Here is an 18,487-nt window from a genome sequence, read left to right as displayed (position 1 = left end):
CATGAAGCCCCTGACATTCATGCCAGCGTGGGGCTACAGTGAGGGAAGGGGGAGGAAGGCCTGGGCCTGCCCTAGTTGGGGGGCAGGGGCGTGCCCTGCCCACTCACCGGTACTTTGGAGGACATTTCCTTGGAAATCCAGCCTGAAGCCCTCAGAGGTTGTCAAGAGAAATCAATCTTTGCACAGGGATCTGTGGGGAGGGAGAAGAGGAGAGGAGACTCGGATCTGTGGCCCTCCCTGCCTCCTCCTCTAACCTCCCTCCCCTCTGGGCCCTGATGATGGCTCTTGTGATTCTGGGGAGACCATGCCTTTGGCGGGAGAGCAGATGCAGGCGCGATGCTCACCTCAAGATAACCAAGAGTCCATGGACACTGTGTGGCTTGGTACCCCTATATCCTGATACTCCAGGCTCAAGTTTGTCCCATGAGGTGGTCTGTGGTGAGCAGTGTCTCCCACCCTCACCTTCAATTATAATAGTTTATGTGGCAAGGAGGAGAGGTGGGCAGGGCGCTAGCCCCTCTCCCTCCTGGCCCTCAGAAGGGGCTGCAGTCCAAATGGCCAGCGGCTCTCTTGAGTCCTGCTCTGCAGGGAGCCAGGCTCTCCACAGCTGGTTCCCAGGCCGATGAGCTGTGCAGGCCATTTGTGGTTCCAGGGGCCTGGAGAAAGGTGCCTGGAGGCCCCGTCAGGGAGCGGGGCAGGGAGCAGGGCATGTAGGCCCTGGGGGCTGGCCACTCCCCAAGGGGCAGGGACTCTGGGGCCTCATCGGAGCTTGATCTCGAAGCAGAGACAGTTGAGGCTCTGGCAGTCAGGAGGTTGGCAAGCACAGGCACAGTCACAGAGCGGACAGCAGCGGGGACAGCCAGGGGCCCAAGCCTGAGGGAGAGGAGAGAGGGGTGAGGGAGGGGGGCAGGAGGAACAGTGACCAGTCCCCCAAGCTGTTTCCCTCTCCGGAGAGAAGGGAACAGAGAGGCCTGGGAAGCCCCATTTGCCCAGTGGAACAGAGGGTACCATCTACCATTTCTTGGGAACAAATCAATTCCCTGTGCTGTTGAGAAATCAGCAAGGAGGTGGCGTTCCAAACAACTGAGCTCAGGAGCTGGAAGAAATTATTCAGGGGGTTCTTTCCTTCTTCCCATTTTATAGGCAAGGAGACTGAGAGATCAAGTAGCCCTGTTCCATGAAGTCCCAATGTTCAGCTCAAAGTTGGTTCTACTATATCCTTGTGGCCTCCTTCAGTTCCAAATGAGGAGACGAGGGAGAGCACACACACGTTTTCCTTCTATGATAAAAAGAACTTGGTTCTGGGGGCGCCTGGGTGGCTCAGTTGGTTAAGCGACTGCCTTCGGCTCAGGTCATGATCCTGGAGTCCCTGGATCGAGTCCTGCATCGGGCTCCCTGCTCGGCAGGGAGTCTGCTTCTCCCTCTGACCCTCCTCCCTCTCATGCTCTCTGTCTCTCATTCTCTCTGTCTCAAATAAATAAATAAAATCTTTAAAAAAAAAAAAAAAGAACTTGGTTCTGTTTTCTTCCTTGGCATGAGACCAAACTGCAGGACCTCTTTCAATATTTTTGAGCACCTACTCCCTGCAAGCACAAGACTGTATTCATGAATGATTCTGAAAAATCTCCCAGTTGTCTTTGAAAATGGTAATTGGCAGATTTTTTTTTTTAATGTTTTCAAGAGTCCCCTCTCTTTTATTTATCAGAACCTTGGGCAGGGGGCCTCTTTACAAAAGAGGAAATGGAGGCTCAGAGAGGGAGAGCCCCCTTGACTCCACTGCCCCCCAGAGCCAGAACTATAAGCTTCTTTCTGGGTCTGTGGGGACAGGGACAGTTCATCTCATGTCACCAGTGAGCTAGCATGAGGACTTATCCTCCGCAGGTATGTGAGATACAAATGAATGTCGAATGAGTAGATGAATCAAACCGTTTTCCCCTCTTTGGGCAAAGAAGAAAGAAGAGGACTCCTCAGCTCCTGGGGGGAAAAGAAGGGTCTGACTCTTGGGGAACAGGACAGCATGTCCCTCATGACAAGAAGGGAGAACTGGTCTATTTCAGCCTACTCCTCTCCTGCCCGGTGACAGGGGTGATCTGCGACTGCTTCATGCATGGGCTGGAGTCAGGCCAAGTGGCTGGAGTGGGACACACCCCGGACGTGCCAGGAGATTGGCTCCTTGAGGCCTGAGGCTGAACTAGCTGACAGTCCCAGTTGCACACCTCAATCAGATGCCAGGCCAAGCCAGGAATAGGGGAATGACCTTCGAAACAGCTGAGGTTTGGGGGTGTGCTGTCAGACAACCGGTGAGATCAGATATCACTAGGGGCTCCAGTGAGGGGAGGGGATCTGCTGGCTGCAGGGACAGGGGTCTGACCTGGGCTGGTGAGGCTGTCAGCAGGACTGCCTCTCCAGGAGGAGGCTACAGGCATCATGGCGGAAGGGGGAGTGAAGCGGTGTCCTTGTATCTGACGAAGGGGTGGTTTGGGGCGTCCCTGGGGAGTCCCAGTTTGGGATGAAGTGGGCTCTGAGGTTTTGGAGGACCACACTGTCATTCTGCGCGCAGCATTGGTGGCTGAGAGAGCCTCCGCCACCCTCACCTCGGAGGAGAGGGTATTAAAAGCATTTCTGGGCTCTGTCCACTGGAAGGGTTTAGAGCTAGTCATTAATAACTGTCTAATGGATTTCTCGACTCTCACAAGCAGCCATGTGGCTTCTGGAAGGAATCTGCTACTTCAGTACATAAACAAGAATGCCACAAGCCTGTTAACCCTTGTGTCTCTCTAGGCTCTGCAGCTTCGGCTTTGATTCCTTTCCCTGTGATTTTGTGACGGCCCGCCTTCTCTGGTGTCCAGAGCTCAGGCCCAGATTTGAATCAAATCCAGACCCAGGTTTGGCTCACTCATGTTTTGAGCCTCAGTTCGGTCATCTCTGAAACCAACTGAATGCCTGCGTCAGAGGCTCACGGTGGGGCATCAGGGGAAGGAGCTGAGCCCGATGCCTAGTACATAGGGAGCACTCCAGAAAAGGCAGCGATTCTTGCTACCGCTCTCCACGGCCCCGGCCCTGGCTAGACCTACTGGGTGTGGGGCCCGGATGCCTGGCTTTGTGTCTGTCCCACCTGCGCTTCTGATCACACACAGGGCTGAGAACCAACTACCGCACTATGTATCACTTCATTTCTCATGCTCTAGCGTAACTGCCTACTTCTTCCTCTCTGCCCTTCGTTGCAGTGGAAGCCCTGTGTGGGTTGGGACCCTGTCCAGCTTCTTTCGCAGAGCCCCCAGGGCCTGGCACAGTGCCTCAACGATGACTGCATAGATCTTTAGTAGGTGAAAGAATGGGTGAACGAGTGAATGAGATCCTTGCCACATGGTTGGTGAAAGCCCAGAGCAGGCAGGTATCTCCCCCGGAGAGGAAGAGAAATCTGGGTTTGCGTCCCGGCCTGGGCCTCAGGTAAGTCACTCCAGCCTCTGGAAGGCTGTTTCTAACAGCTGTAAAGTAGGCAAGAGCTTTGTCATATTTGTGGTTGTTACTGTTACTACAAGGAAACTGAAGAACAGGCACTTTACTGCACTTCGTGCAAAGACAGCTCAAGGACAGAACGATCCTGCCCTGCCCTGTGGCCATTCTAGAATCCTTCCTTCCTGGCTCTGGCAGAAGCTGGGTGGATCAGGCCCTGAGGTCTCCAGGTCTGGAATTCCCTGCACCTCACCCTGACCGAGGAGGAGAGGCCCAGACTGACAGAAGGGGCAAGGAGCAGCGTGCCCCCGACAGGGGACCAGAAATCGCTTCGTAATTGAGCATTTCCTATAAAATAGGGAGTTTTTAAGACCCAGGGCCGTCTTCTTTTTCCCCTTTGCCCCCTTAGCCTCAGTCCTGGTCTCCCTTTCCCAGCTATCCCTAGGAAACCAGAAGCAGATTTTTTTGTAAGAGGAGAGCCCCTTGCCCCATAATTTCCTTCAAAACTCAAAACATCTCCTGGGAATTTGACCAACTATGGCCAGCCCAAGTTATGAATTTGCTTGTCTTTCATCCTCCCGCTTTCCTCCTGGGGAAGGTCACCACTTCAGGGGCAAGAGCTTCGGTGTCTTAAATCCGAGCCCCAAATAGGAAGGTGGTCAATTACATTTACCATCTTTCAACCCACAAAAGCGAAAATGGCCTGCCCTCCAGGAGCCAGGCTTCTCCCTGAGGATTCTATTTCGACACACAATGGAGCAATTTACTGTGCACCACTCTACTATGTAACATTGTAGAAGCGACTGAACCTCCCTCCGCCAACTCCTCCCCCTGCAAAAGGACAGAAATACTTCCCCCTTACATACACAGGCACGGAGAGGAGGTCAAGGTGTGATGTCAAGTCAAAAAGGGCAGGTAGCAGAAGTGATGAAAGAGTATTTGGGGCATGACTGCATCTTTGCCGAATACGGGTAGATAACAGAGCAGTGAGAGCAGTCTTTCAGTATATGAGGGCTCACACAAAACATAGTGGCCCTGGTTACAGAGCCGGTTTATACGCTGACTGGTGCCTTCGATGTATTTCTACATGCACACTTTGTAATCAATGCTTTTCATACTCAGAACTATATGTATCTAGGTTTCTAAAAATACCCAGCTCTCGGGGTTGTTGAGTAAATGATAATGTCAATAAAGTGGCACAAAATCTGGGGCGCTAGACTCACTCGGTGAACAGAAGGAGCTCTGTGCCGGCTTGTTTTTTCTTTTAACCACCATTTTCAGAAGCCAGTGTGCCCTCCAGGTTACACACCGGTCCCCAGCTGCCACCCTGTTTTCTTTCCTCCAAGTAGCACCAGAAAGTATGCGATGTGCTGTTTACGGTGTCTTTGACTGTCGCCAACTGACCCGGTCCCCAGAGCCAGTGCTCAGCAATCCATGTTGTTGAACACCACCAACAAAAGAAATGCCCAGAGAGGGCCTGGGTCAGGGCTCAGGGCGCCAGGGCTGGGATGGGAACTCACCGCTTCCGTGGGCTGGGGGCAGCAGGCGTCCAGGCAGTGGGCTGGGCTAGGCAGAGGGAAGTCACAGGCTTCTGCACAGGTCCAGCAACAGTCCTGGGGCCTGGAGGCACGTTGCTTCCTGCAGGGGGAGCTGCAGTCGGTGCAGCCACCGTGGGCCTAGGAGATGCAAAGGGGCAGGATGGTGGGGGGGGGAGGAGGGGACGCGGCACGGAGGGATGGACGCGGCGGCTAAATGGCAAAGGAGCCTCAGCGTAAGGGCCTGCCGATGAGGGCACTGACTGACCGCTTCCTCTTCCCCGGAGCCCCCCTTCGGCCTCCGCCAGGCCCCTCACCAGTAGGCAGTGCCTAGCCAGCAGCACTACTCCGAGCAGCAACAAATAGATGCCCACAGCGATGAACACGATGGCAGGGATGGGGAGCAGCAGGGGAGGACTGCTGACGGGAGCCGGGGTGGGATTCCACGGGCTAGAGGAGGCCTGCACAAGCACAGGAGGAAGGGGTGACAAGGAGGTGGGAGGGGCTGCGGAGAGCACAAAAATACCAGGAGGGACACCTGGACGCGGCTGGGATGAGAGGAGGAACAGCCACCAGATGGCGGGGAGAGAGTCATTAGGACTACACTATCCTGTTCCCCAAACGTGACTTTTCCCAATCACCCCCTTTTCAGGACCATCAGTACCTGCTGGTCGTTCGAGAATTTTCCAAGACTTGTTGATCTTCCTCTCAGAATGCCTCTCCACACAGACCTATTGTCTCTGATTCCTCGGCCCTATTTTACCATCCCTCAGGCCCTAAATGTCTTCCAAGCTGCAGTTTTGCCCCTTTCCACACCAGCCGTGTTGTGTAACCCTCCCTTCCTTACAATCCATCAATGTCTCCCACGGACTCAGGCCAAACTTCTTATCTCAGTGACAAAGCCCCAGTCTAGCCCTGCCTACGTCTCCCTCCCTCCTCCTCTATACTCCAGCCAGACTGAAGTCTCCCTGCCCCGAGTCTCGCCCAAGCTGTTCCCTCAGCCTGGGATGCCTTTAAAGCCTCCTTGATTATTTGGCAAGCTTCTCATCTTGCCAGAAAGAGCGGGAATGTGCTCTCCGTGTGAAGTCTATTCCGGGCACTCTCTCACAGCCCTGGTCCTGAGCTCGAAGGGTCTCTGTTGGGTAAACAGCCCCCTCTCCAGTCTGCGCTCGGGCTCCAAGGCGAGTTTAAGGCCCTGAGGGGGCCGCTCCAGAAAAGGGTAAGGGGCCTAGGACTCACGTCCATGGGTCAGGACAGCGCCAGTCAGTCCAGGAGCTGCAGAGGAGAGAAAGTCCTGGGTCTCAGAGGCTGAGAGGGGCCGTTGGACTGGGATGCCCACTCCGCCCCCCCCCCCCAATTCCCGCTTGGAGAAACTGAGGCCGAACGATGGCTCCTGGTCCGGACAGTGGGGATCGGGGGTCCGGGGATTCGGGGCGGCGTCCCCCTCGCAGGTCCCAGCCTGACCCGGCCACACCCCTGGCTGTCCCCACCCCCCGGCTCCCTCCAGTGACCGGTCCCCGGCGCCTGCACCCTCGGGGCCGCGGGCAGTTCGCCGATTCCGCGCCGCGCTCGTCCAATCGGCCGCCGCCCAGAAGCTCCCGCTGCGTCTGGCCGTTGCCATGGGGACCCGCGCGCCGCTCCTACGGCGGCCGCCGAGACCCAAATTCCGTCCCCCCGCCGCTCGCCGCTCTTCCCTGGCCCGATGCTCTGCGGCCGCCAGCCCCTCTTAGTCGCGGTCCTCTGGGTTTTCCCGCCGGTACTGAACGGAAAAGGCGATTTCCCCGCTGCCACCTGCCCGGGTCGGGTCCTCATCCCGTGCTGGGTCCTGCGGCGCCGCCAAGGGAACACCGACCCGCCGGCTGCACCACCCACGTGCTGGGTGACTTTGGCCAAGTCACTGAGCCGCGCGGAATCCATTTCCTCCTCTGCAGAACGGGGAAACTCCTGCCTTACGGGGATGCTGTAAAAATCAAAGCTAACTTGTCAATTGTATAGCGTTCTACTTTTTTTTTTTTTTTCAACTTTACCCCACTCATTTTTTACTGACTGTGCTCCAGTTTAAGACTTGGGCGGGTCTCCTCAACCTTCGGTCACTGTCAAAGTCATTTCCTGCCACCCACCTCAGATCTTGTCCCTTTTCTATTTTAACCTTCCGAAGGACAAAGGTCCTCCAAAGGACAAAGTTCAAATGCTTAGCAGACTGTCCACCTTATCCAGTCTGGGCCCCTCCTCTCTTCCCTTTGTTCATTTACATCATATCTCATCTAGGCTCGGCCTCCAGCAGGGAATAAAACAGATTTCCTGTCTTCATGGGGCACACATTCCACTGGGGGAGGAGGAGCAGATAATCTGTAAACAAATAAGTAAGACTGCTCCGTGTTCCAGCATTCTTCCAGTCTTCCACCATAGGATCTATTCAAGGTTCCTGAGCAAAGGGTTCCACAGCTCCACACATTTGCAAATACTGTTCCCTCTGCCTAGAACACCCTTCCCCTATTTCCCCCTGAAGAACTCCCTCATCCTCCAAGCCTCTGCTCAATTTTGCCTCAGGGAGGTCTCCCTGCCAACCTCCGGAGGAGGTCGCTGCTTTGGGCACCTTATATGCATGCCCTATTCCAGCACTGAGGACTATGTATTTGACTTCTCCCCTTCGGTGCCTGGCTCCCTGGTTAGACAACAAGTGCCTGGGTCTGATTCATCCCCATATCGCAAGCCCTGGCAGTTGGTGTGGTCTTGGGGGCCTCCAGCGAGTACTCACTGATTCTAAGAACGAATCAAATCCAATGCCATCCACCAATGAAGGGTAGTTATCGAGATGCCCTGGTCCCATGGCTCACAAGCCACTCAGACCTCCCACTTGCATTCCTGCCCTTTGGGATATACACAGACATGACTGCACTCTGTACACTCATGTAAGCACACCAAGGCCTCAGACTTCATCCAATAACTGCATCTGGCCCTGTTCCCCTGAAAGCAGTGATGTTGGAAAGAACATTAGGGTTTGAAGCTGACGGCCAAGAAAGAATTCTTGAGACATCTTTGGTGCAAAAATGTGGTTTTTATTAAAGCACGGGGGACAGGACCCTCCCACAGAAAGAGCGGCAATGGGGTCATGAGGAGTGGCCCATTATATACTTTCAAGTTGGGAGAGGGTTAGGGAATAGCGTAAGTCTCTAAGGAATTTTGGAAGCAAGGTTACCAGGACCTTGAGGGGGCTAGCTATTGTTGGGGAAAGGTCACTTATTACCGTCTAATAAAACCTTACTCATAAGACCCTTCAGATGTGTATCAGTGGGCCATATGCTTGGGGGATGATTGCCAACATGTATCTTGGGGGGTTTAGAGATAAAGGAAGTTTCCAAAAGAATTTTTATATGTTAAAGTAGGCTTACAGGATCCTGGGAGGTGGGGGATGGGCTAGGATTGTCTTTTGCCCTTAGCAAAGTGTCAACATCGAGGTAGTTGAGTCCCTAGAGGAATGTCACTCTGCCTGTTTCAAGGACTTGTCGATGAGCTGTAGGAAATTTAATAGTTTGTTTCTGCCTTTCTTTCCCACATCAGCAGTACCACCATATACCTACTTCTGTCCATGTCCCCCCCACCATGTACCTCGTCCCTGCTGCTGCCCCTGGGGATTTCCAGCACCCCGAGGCAACCCCAGAAATCACCAGGGTTTGTGTCCCTGGTTGCCAAATCTCCCTTCTCACCTTCAACCACACTGACAGAGTCCCATCCCTCCTCTGCCACCCCCAGCGCTCTCAGAGGGAGCTTCAAACCCAGGAGACAGGAAGCTAGCTGTCCCCAGTGTCACCATTGCTGACTCTAAGGTAGAGTCAGGTTGCCTTCTTGGGGCTGTTGTTTTGTCTGCCCCATCTTCTTTGCAGAATCCCGAAGCCCAAGATGAGGCCAGTTCCCACCCCAGCCCCAGGAAAGGCTTCAAGTGACACAGACTCCCTTCCTCTGTTCTGTTCCTGCCAACAGAGAGATGTCAGCCTTGGCAAGACCTCTGGACACATCCATGGCCTGCAGTGGTCAGACTCACTGCTGATGGTATTCTGTTCCTACCATGGGCTCATACGTTATGCAGGATGGTGGGCAGTGCACCGGGCCTGCTCTCTGCAAGACAAACCAATAGGACGGGTGATGTATGCACCCACTTTGCCAAGGCCACTTCTGCCCACATCACACCATTTGTTGGAGGCAGGAAGAAACTGACTTCACGAGAGCCAAATAACCATAAGGTCTCCCTCTCCCTCAAGTTCAAAGCTGGAGATGTCAGATATGATCGTGTGGAGTTTTGCACTGACCCCAGGAAGGAAAGAAAAAGATGATGTACTCTCAGTCCTCGTGCGGTGGGTGGGAGATCTGAGACCCACTGAACACCCAGGAGATGAGAGAAACCCAGCCAGGCCTGCCCTCAGGCGAGGGAATGGAACCCGGCTGCTCTGATTTTGATCTTAGACTTTCGGCCCCTCCTACGGACATCAGATGATATTGCCTCCCAGAGGTTATCAGCGTCCTTTTAGGAAAATGAAAGGCCTGTGCTCAGGTAGTCACGCCCAGGGAATAAGAAGTGGAGATGACCAGGGCGCCTGGGTGGCTCAGTTGGTTAAGCGACTGCCTTCGGCTCAGGTCATGATCCTGGAGTCCCTGGATCGAGTCCCGCATCGGGCTCCCTGCTCGGCAGGGAGTCTGCTTCTCCCTCTGACCCTCCTCCCTCTCATGCTCTCTGTCTCTCATTCTCTCTGTCTCAAATAAATAAATAAAAAATCTTAAAAAAAAAAAAAAAGAAGTCGAGATGACCAGAGCTAGAGCAAACGTCAATCAAACCCTCTTCCCAGACTCTATTTTATTTAATCCTAACAGTAGACCTGAGTGGCATGAACAATTATTTCCATCTTATTTTAATTTTAATTTTTTCTATTTTATTTATTTATTTGAGAGAAAGCGAGGGCGGAGGGGCAGAGGGAATGGGAGAAGCAGACTCCCTGCTGAGCAGGGAGTCTAACACAGGGCTGGATCCCAGCACCCTGGGGTCATGAACAGAGCCAAAGGCAGACGCTTAACTGACGGAGCCACCAGGCCCCGCCATTATTTCCACTTTATAGATAGAAAAGAATCCTGACCTGGTTGAAAAGAATTTTAGGTCAGGCAATGGATTCTAGTTGTGCCACTGCGTATCTGTGTGACCCTGGGCAAGTCAGCTGACCTCATGGAGCCTGAGTCGCTCATCTGGAAAGTAGGGATCACCTAAGATGCAAGAGGGCTCGTGATGATCGGAGGAAAGGTTATGTACAGTCCCCAGCATAGAACAAGGGCTCATGAAAAAATAGAACCCGAACAACTCGGAATGCATATCACAGTGAAAATTTACAAGGGGCCACATCGGAACACATGTCATTCACTCATCCTAGCAGCCCGAGGGAGAGGTACTGCTCCAGTCCCTATCCTCATTTTACGAAGTGATAAAGCACTTGCCCAAGTTCTCCTGGCTAGTGAGTGACAGAGCTAGGATTTGAGCTCAGGCAATGGAACTTTGTGGGTATACAACTGAGGCTCAGAGAGGTTCTGACACTTGACCAAGGTCACACAGCCAATCTATGGCAGAAAAAAAGGGCCTGGACAAACTCTTCCTTTTCTCACTCCACTCATCTATCCTCCCCCTCAGCTTTTTCTACTGCACAGATAAAGGGTGGGACTGGGCTTGCTTAAACAGTGCCTAGCCTGGGACAGGTACAATAAAAGCACTAAATAATAGATGCTCTGGCCTGCTGGGCGGGACTCTCCCCAGAGCACGGGTGGGGGGAATTGGACCCTTCCCTGGGTATCATGTGGGAAACAGGCCACTTCTGGCTGCTTATTGTTTACTTATTCACAGCCTCCGGTGCTTAAGACACCTGCACACCTCCCAGGGCCGAGGCGGCGCAGAACCCAGGCAGAGAGGATGCGCAGGACAGCATTTGGACTCAGGAGCCTGGAGTAGCAGGAAACCGTAAACTCCAGGCCCCGGGTGAATTGTGTGACAGGTGTGTGAGGACCGCGTAGGGGTGAGAGACTGCCCTGGGGAGCCAGGCTGGGGCGGGGAAGCGGCCCGAGTCCCTGGAGCCTGGACGGGCACCTGGGGAGCGTCACCCACGCCTAACCCCTCTCTGGGGGCGTGGTCCCAAGGGCTGCACCCCCCCTGCCCCCCCCAGAACTGGTGCAGTCTCCCCTCCTCCTCCGAGGAGTTCAGGGGCACCCCTAGAACGCTCTGATGAGGGATCACAGTGTGTGGAACGCGTCTGGTCTTGGGTTTATTTAACATGCTACACCCATCTGCAAGGAAGTGGGCGCCCGCGCACAAAAGCTATTCTCTTTCCAATTCCTCTTCAACACTTCTGATTATTACAGGAGCATGTCTCATTTTGCTGCCAGAAGCCCTTTAACACCTCTCTACCCGTGCTTATCTTGCCACGTCTTGTCTTTAACAAAGGGAGTGCAGGCCTCCAGCTCAGAATGCGGAGCAGGTGAAAGTATCTAGCTTGAAGGTTAGAACACTTTTTTTCATTGTATTTATTTCTTGGTTACCTTCTGTTTACAGCAATTGACACTGGCTTTCTATTTTCAGTAGTGATGAAGAGTTTCCTTTTAAAGTGCTTGGTTAAGGGGCGCCTGGGTGGCTCAGTCGTTAAGTGTCTGCCTTCGGCTCAGGTCATGATTCCAGGGTCCTGGGATCAAGCCCCGCATCGGTCTCCCTGCTTGGCTGGAAGCCTGCTTCTCCCTCTCCCCCTGCTGCTCCCTCTGCTTGTGTTCCCTCTCTCGCTATGTCTCTGTCAAATAAATAAATAGGATCTTTAAAAATAAAAAATAAAAAAATAAAGTGCATGGTTAAGAGTGGGTACTCTGCCAATCAGACTACTAGGTTCAAATCCTAGCTATGCCCACTTAACTGCCTGTGTGACCTTGAGAAAATCACACAACTTCTCTGTGCCTCGATTCCCTCCTCTGTAAATGGAAAGTAATAATGGTATGTCCTCCTTAGGTTATTGTGACCACCACGTTAGCTAGTATATGTAGAGGGCACAGATTGGTGCCTGAAAGCTAGTATGTGCTGTACAGATGTTTGCTATTATTAGGTCAAATAAGGCAAAAACAAACAGACAAACAAAACCCTAGAGAAAACCTCTTTGGACCAATCCCACCATGTTCCATGTGAGAAAGCACAGTTTTGAAAAAGATAATTACGTGGCTGAGCTAGGATCTCTGTAGGACTCTGGATTCCCGATCCATTTACCAGCCCTTTCAATCCTCGATAATTAATGTCAGGTCTCTCTGCATGCATCTGTGGAATGGGACTACTAGTGTTTCATTGGATGCTGAGACGGTGTGTATGACGTGGCTCAGAACCTGAGCCGGAGTGATGGCTCTAATGGATTTTGACAGGGTAATATCGCCCCCAAGGGGTCAGAAACAGGTTCTTGGTGGCAAAAAAAAAAACCCCAAACCAAACCAAACCAAAAAATCTCTTTTTAGTATATTAAGCACAGATACAGAGTATATCTGTGTTATCAAAATTTCATGATGAGTGGTGATTAGGAAACAAAATGTCTAAAAAAGGCTGCTTAGGGGAGAATAATGGGTAAAAAAGGTGGAGAAATAGTGCTCTAAACCAAATTTTTCCAACTTGAGTTGTTACCCACAGTGGGTTATGCAGCCAGTGCAAGGCGTCCTGATCGGATGGTGAGAAGCTGGTGGGGAGAATGGCCACTAATAAGGCAACTAAAGGCTTCATCTTTAACAATCTTACCTTGTGGCGCCCGGGTGGATCAGTCGGTTAAGCGTCTGCCTTCAGCTCGGGTCATGATCTCAGTGTCCTGGGATCGAGCCCCGCATTGGGCTCCCTGCTCAGCGGGGAGTCTGCTTCTCTCTCTCCCTCTGCCCCTCCCCACTGCTCGTGCTCTCTCTCTCTCAAATAAATAAATAAAATCTTTAAAAAATGTAGACAAGAAAAGTTGAAGAGAATATTGGAATAAAAACTGTCTATTAACTTTGTTTCTAAAATTTGAACCATCTTCATTAAAAAAAAATCTTATCTTGTGGGGCACCTGGGTGGCTCAGTCAGTTAAGCGTCTACCTTTGGCTCAGGTCATGATCCCAGGGTCCTGGGGTCGGGCTCCCTGCTCAGTGGGGAGTCAACTTCTCCCTCTCCCTCTGCCCCTCCCCCCTGCTCATGCTCTCTCTCTCTCTCGCAAATAATAAATAAAATCTTAAAAAAAGGCAATCTTATCTTGCTCTTGGTTTAACCTTTAACTTGATGTTCAGAGTCCTATCTAGAGGGGGAAAATGGAGTAGCTAAAAAAGCAAGAACCGTCACAGAGATAAGCTCTGACATTGTGACTGATGTTTAAATTGTATCAAAATAATGTGTTGTTGTTGTTGTTTAATCTTGCAGTTCCTTTAGGAAAATGAGTTTATGAGTTTTCTATATCTGCTTAACATTATAAAGACCAATGCAGTCAGAAGCATTGGTGGTATAGTGGTGAGCATAGCTGCCTTCCAATGTAGTCAGAAAATAGGATTTAAAAAATCCTACCTCATTCACTTCCTGTGTCATCTTGGACAAGGTACCAAACCTCTCTGTGCCTCTGTTTTCCCATCCCTGTAAAATAGACACAATAATAACCCACAAAGCTGTTCCTCTGTTAATGAGGAAATGAGTTGATATTTTTAAGCACTAGGATCAGTGTCTGGCCCATAGTAAATGCTCTAGAAGTAGCATTTAATGACCCGGAATTATTATTAAACCAACTTCACAGATGAAGAATTGAGGTCCCCAGGGATTGGCCCACCATCGTTCAGGGAACGGAAGAGCCTAAATTTGTTTAGCATTTTAAAAATTAATTCCAGCTTAATTTAAATAAAGTGCACACATTTTAAGGGCACGCCTACCTATGTGTACACTCGTGATCAGAATAAGGGCATTCCCAACACCAGAAGGCTCGCTGGGGTCTCCCCTCCGTCAACACCTCCCCCCGCAAGTTGAGTGCTATTCTGATTTTTCACCGAAGATATTCTGCCTGTTTTGAACTTCATCCAAATGGAGACATACAGTCAGTTTCTTTTATTATCCGCAGTCTGATTTTGAAGCCCAGATGGTCCCACCCTAGAAACTGCCATCTTAACCATTATCCTATACTGTACTGTCTTTTAAAGCCACGACTCCTTAGGGTGTTCTCGTTCTCCCCCTCGTTCCTTTTCCTTGCTCCTTTTTCAACTCTGCCCAAAACGAAGCTGTCCATCGAGCCATTGGCGAATTCTAATTGGTCAGTTCTGCGTTAGGAGGCCCCGCACAGCCCACCCCCGCTAGGGGAGGTCCCTCTGCCAGGAAGCACATGATAGGGCACATGTGTCAAGAGCTGGGCCAATGGGAGGAGAGCATGTTCTAAACCGGCCACCCATCCACCAATGGGAGCGCGTTGTTCCTGCCCTCTTCAGCTGCCCCAGCCGAGCTGCCTCTGCCTTGTGCCTTTGCAGTTTGACACCTTCCTTGTGTCCTAAAAGAAGGTCCCCTCAAAGCTGCCTAAGAGATGCAGGATGGTGGGCCCCAACTTCCTGCACCCCCCCTGGGCCTTCTGCACCCCTCCCCTCCCTGGAGTGGATGGGAAGGGAGACTTTCCCAGACAAAAATAACATATATGTAAAAATGTATGTTTTCAGGGATTCTGTTGTTTCTTGTTTTTTTTTTTTCTTTGTTAATGGGATAATGCCTTGGTTTTTCTTTTTCTTTTTAAGAAAGTATTTTTAAATTTCAAATATCTTTACAATTTGAACACCCTCTTTCCTTTTTCCGAGTTCTGGGTGCTGATGAGAATCACCAGCCTCCCTCTGTAGCCTCCACCTTGCCCCTCAGAGGTGAAAACCTAGGAGAAGGGAGAGGTGTAGGCGGGCAGAGGATGGGATGGGGTGGAGTTAATAAAAAGGAGCAGGCACATCCTTAGGGTTGAAGGATGAAGAGAAGAAATTTTAAAGTGTGAGATGGATTGGGAGGTGTAGACCAGCTCCAGGGATTACAGGGAAAATGAATGAAATTGTTGGAATGGGTTGATAAAAAAAAAAAAGGATGTTCAACTGTCCTGGATGGGGGATATTTAGGCTGCAATAAAGATCCCAAAGAGGGCCGCATGGATGGCTCAGTCAGTGAAGCATCTGCCTTGGGTTGAGGTCGTGATCTCCCAGTCCTGGGGTCCTGGGATTGAGCCCCACCTTGGGCTTCCTGCTCAGCAGGGAGTCTGCTTCTTCCTCTCCCTCTGCTCCCCCTCCCCCTGCTCATGCTCGCTCTCTCTCCCTCTCAAATAAATAAAATCTGTTTTTAAAAAATCCCAAAGAGATTAGGGAAGAACAATGCTTGATGGCTTACAGATGGGTGGATCCCATGGGCCATTGGGTTATCAGGGTGAAGGGAGTCTCTGGGTCTGAGGGACACTGTGCATTCTCATGCTCACCTTTTCTCACCTTCTCTACCCCAGACAGGCATGACCCTACTCTTTGTACTGGGCTGCATTTTCTTCCCACTGAGCTTCACTGTCCTCTGCTGGGGCCTGCAGAACCACTCCAACCTGCGGATGGAGAGAGCGGAGGCTGTTTTGGTGGCGTCCAAGTAAGAAGACAGGGTGAGGGCATCCTTCCTGGGCCAGGCCTGGTGGAGAATGAGCTCCTGTTTTCAGGAAGAGTTAGTGGTGAAAGCGGAAGCAGTGTGTGTGTGTGTGTGTGTGCGCGTGCACGTGCTTGCACGCACAAGCCAGGGGGAAATTAAGAGTCAAAAGAAACTGGCTATGGGATCTTTTGCAAGTCATTTAACCTCTCTGAACTTCAGAGCACCCCCCACCACTTGTAAATGGGTTTACTAAGAACACCCACCTTCCGGTCTTCATGGAGACCTCGTGTGAGGATCAGGTAAATTCATGTCTGTGAAATAGGGGTGGCCGACTCCTGCAAGGAACAGGGCTGTAGGCTCTGTGGAGGATCACTGGTGAGCTGGAGGACTCAACATTCAGCCCATCAAATCGGGTAACAGCTGCTTGGCCCCAGACCAGCATTATGGAGCTAGAACGTGGGCTCCATGTTGTCTGACCTTCTGATTCTTTCTTAAAAGAAGTTGAGCTTTGATGTGAAATCTCCTAATTTGCAAACACTGACAAGTAAGTTAGAATTTAAGAAAATACTATCCTGGCAACACCATACTGGCTGAAGAAAGCATGTTTGTGGGCCGGATTGGGCCCTTCCGCTGCCAATTTATGACCTGTTTGACACAGCTTAATACATGTGTGAGCTATCTTGGAAACTTAGGTAGGAGAGGGAGCAGGCAGAAGGCAGAATTTACTTGGGTGTCTAGGTGAATTCCTGGAAGACAGAACAGTGTGTCTGCCTGCTGTAATTCACGTCGTCCAGAGAGAAGCCACGACTTGACCAGGTTTGTAGTCCTGAAGCAAGTAGTCACATTACGGTGCTCTACCATCGCCCATCCTCCCCCCAAACTCAGCCTCGCTCTTTGGCTTTGGAGCTATCCAGTGTTGCCAGTTCTCACAGCTGTGTTATCTTGGGCAAGTTTTTTGTCTTTTTTTTTTTTTTTTCCTTAAATCTCTGAACCCATTTCTTTTTTTTTTTTTAAAGATTTTATTTATTTATTTGAGAGAGAGAGAATGAGAGAGAGCACATGAGAGGGGGGAGGGTCAGAGGGAGAAGCAGACTCCCTGCCGAGCAGGGAGCCCGATGTGGGACTCGATCCAGGGACTCCAGGATCATGACCTGAGCCGAAGGCAGTCGCTTAACCAACTGAGCCACCCAGGCGCCCTCTGAACCCATTTCTTGTCTATAAAACAAATATTGACCATCTGGGAAGATTAAATAAGAATGAACATAAACCACCTTGCCTCATGCCCAGCACGTAGTAAACACTCAAGAAGTTGGGTCCTCTTCCCCCTTAGGGTTAGGGTTAGCCTTGGGGTCAAGAAGCTAGGTGCACTATTGTCCTTAAATTGTCCCTAACTCCTGCCAAAGGCCGGAGACCTCTCAGTCTGTTCCTCCCGTTTGCCACTAGAGGGCAGCACAAAATTGCAAATCCAGCCCGTTGCCTCTCTTTTGGGGAGGAAATGGAATGGTCTTTGGACAGGCAAAGACAAATTGTGGGGTTGTTTATTGAGGTGTACCTTAGGGTAGGCCTGGAAACCAAAGTACGGTTTGGGTACAGGCCCCACGTCATGCAGAAGCCCAGAGGACAGTGGGGTTCAGGACAGGAAGGCCAAATTCCAGGAAGGCAGCACGAAAGGGTGAGCAGCGGCTCAGAGGCCGGCGGGGTTCCAGCTGGGCCTCGGACATGCAGTGTGACCCTGGCCAAGTCACTGTGCTTTAGTTTCTTCGCAGGTGAATGAGGGGTTTGAACCAGCTAATCCCTGGGGTCCTTTCCCACTGGGGAAGGACCTTTCCCACTGTTGTTCTGTGAAGCCCTCGGGGAAGGGGAGCCAAGAAGATAATAGACCTGAAGAAAAAGAAAGTGACCAGTGCTTAGGGGAGGCCAGGAGAGGCCAGGTAGCCTGAGGGACAGGGCGGGAGCATCCTCCCCTTCCTGGTGGGTTTTCAGAGAGGCAGGGTTTCCTCACCCTCTTCAAACCCGGCAGCCACTCTGATACCCAGCATAGGAGGTCTCCTGCCTCTTCTAACTATGTGACCTTGGGGAGGGCCACCGAAGGCTTCAGGACCATTCCTTGCCCCGTAAGAACGCGACAAGTGCCTTTACCTCCGTGCTATTACAGTTGGTAGACAAGATCACCCGACAGCCTTGCAGCGAAGACTCGATCTAAAGGCACCTCACCTACACCTTATAGTTTTCCCCCTTCCCATTGGAGTGAAGGATACGGGGCGGGGGTGGGGGGTGTCTCTGAGCCTGCAGGAGGCTGTGTTAAGTTGTTCTTATTCTCATCCAGTCCTTAAACTCATCCTTCAGAGACAGCAAGATGCACAACTTTGTCTCATTCCCTCCCCAAAGGAATCCTTTTCCTCTCTGCTGGACTGGCGCCCCTAAACTGGGACCCCAGCAGGCCACTGAGGGGCAAGCATTGGGAGGCACTGGCAGAGGAAGAAATGGCAGGCATTTGCAATGTGTTGGTGGGAAACAGGGTCAAGCCCCCATCTGGGGGCTCAGAGCCCCCTCCCAGCTGGCCAGGGAGCCCAGGGCCACCTTCCTCCCCAAGAGGAGAGCCCCACACTCCCTTGGCCCATGTCCCCAGCAGCCCCCTGTGCCGCAGCTGCTGTCTCTTTAAGGGCCTCCCCCTCCCTCTTTCTCTGCTCCCCCCCATCTCTGTCGCAGCCGCTGCTGTGGCTCAGAGCTGCATGGGGAGACGCTGCTGCAGGTCCGGTTTCTTGGTGTCTGGTCGGTGCCATCATTCCCCACCCCTCCCCCGCCCTCCCCAAGCTGGTGACTCCCCCTCCCCCTCCCCCTCTCCACCGAGGGGGCAGGGGGC

The 18,487-nt window shown here is 51.9% G+C and overlaps 1 protein-coding gene across 3 annotated transcripts; it reads right to left on the bottom strand.

Annotated features, from left to right (window-relative positions):
- Window positions 1-102: 102 nt before the first annotated feature.
- On the bottom strand, window positions 103-6,556 carry LOC117999633 (keratin-associated protein 10-2). Of its 3 annotated transcripts, none has more exons than XM_034988942.1 (6): window positions 6,522-6,556; window positions 6,231-6,266; window positions 5,309-5,452; window positions 4,977-5,132; window positions 345-873; window positions 103-190 (listed from the first exon to the last, which is right to left on the bottom strand). In XM_034988942.1, exons 2-5 carry the CDS (start codon window positions 6,234-6,236, stop codon window positions 760-762), a joined length of 420 nt encoding a protein of 139 aa, XP_034844833.1. In that variant the 5' UTR covers window positions 6,237-6,266; window positions 6,522-6,556; the 3' UTR covers window positions 103-190; window positions 345-759. The 3 variants fall into 3 exon arrangements, with proteins under 3 accessions (XP_034844833.1, XP_034844834.1, XP_034844832.1); XM_034988943.1 differs by having other exon boundaries at window positions 6,503-6,535; XM_034988941.1 differs by lacking the exon at window positions 6,522-6,556 and having other exon boundaries at window positions 6,231-6,496.
- Between the last annotated feature and the right edge of the window lie 11,931 nt (window positions 6,557-18,487).

The sequence above is a fragment of the Mirounga leonina genome, unplaced genomic scaffold (assembly GCF_011800145.1).
Source record: "Mirounga leonina isolate KUSES-001 unplaced genomic scaffold, KU_Mleo_1.0 Mir_454, whole genome shotgun sequence".
Lineage (NCBI taxonomy): Eukaryota > Metazoa > Chordata > Mammalia > Carnivora > Phocidae > Mirounga > Mirounga leonina.
This window is presented reverse-complemented; position numbering and strand designations above follow the sequence as displayed.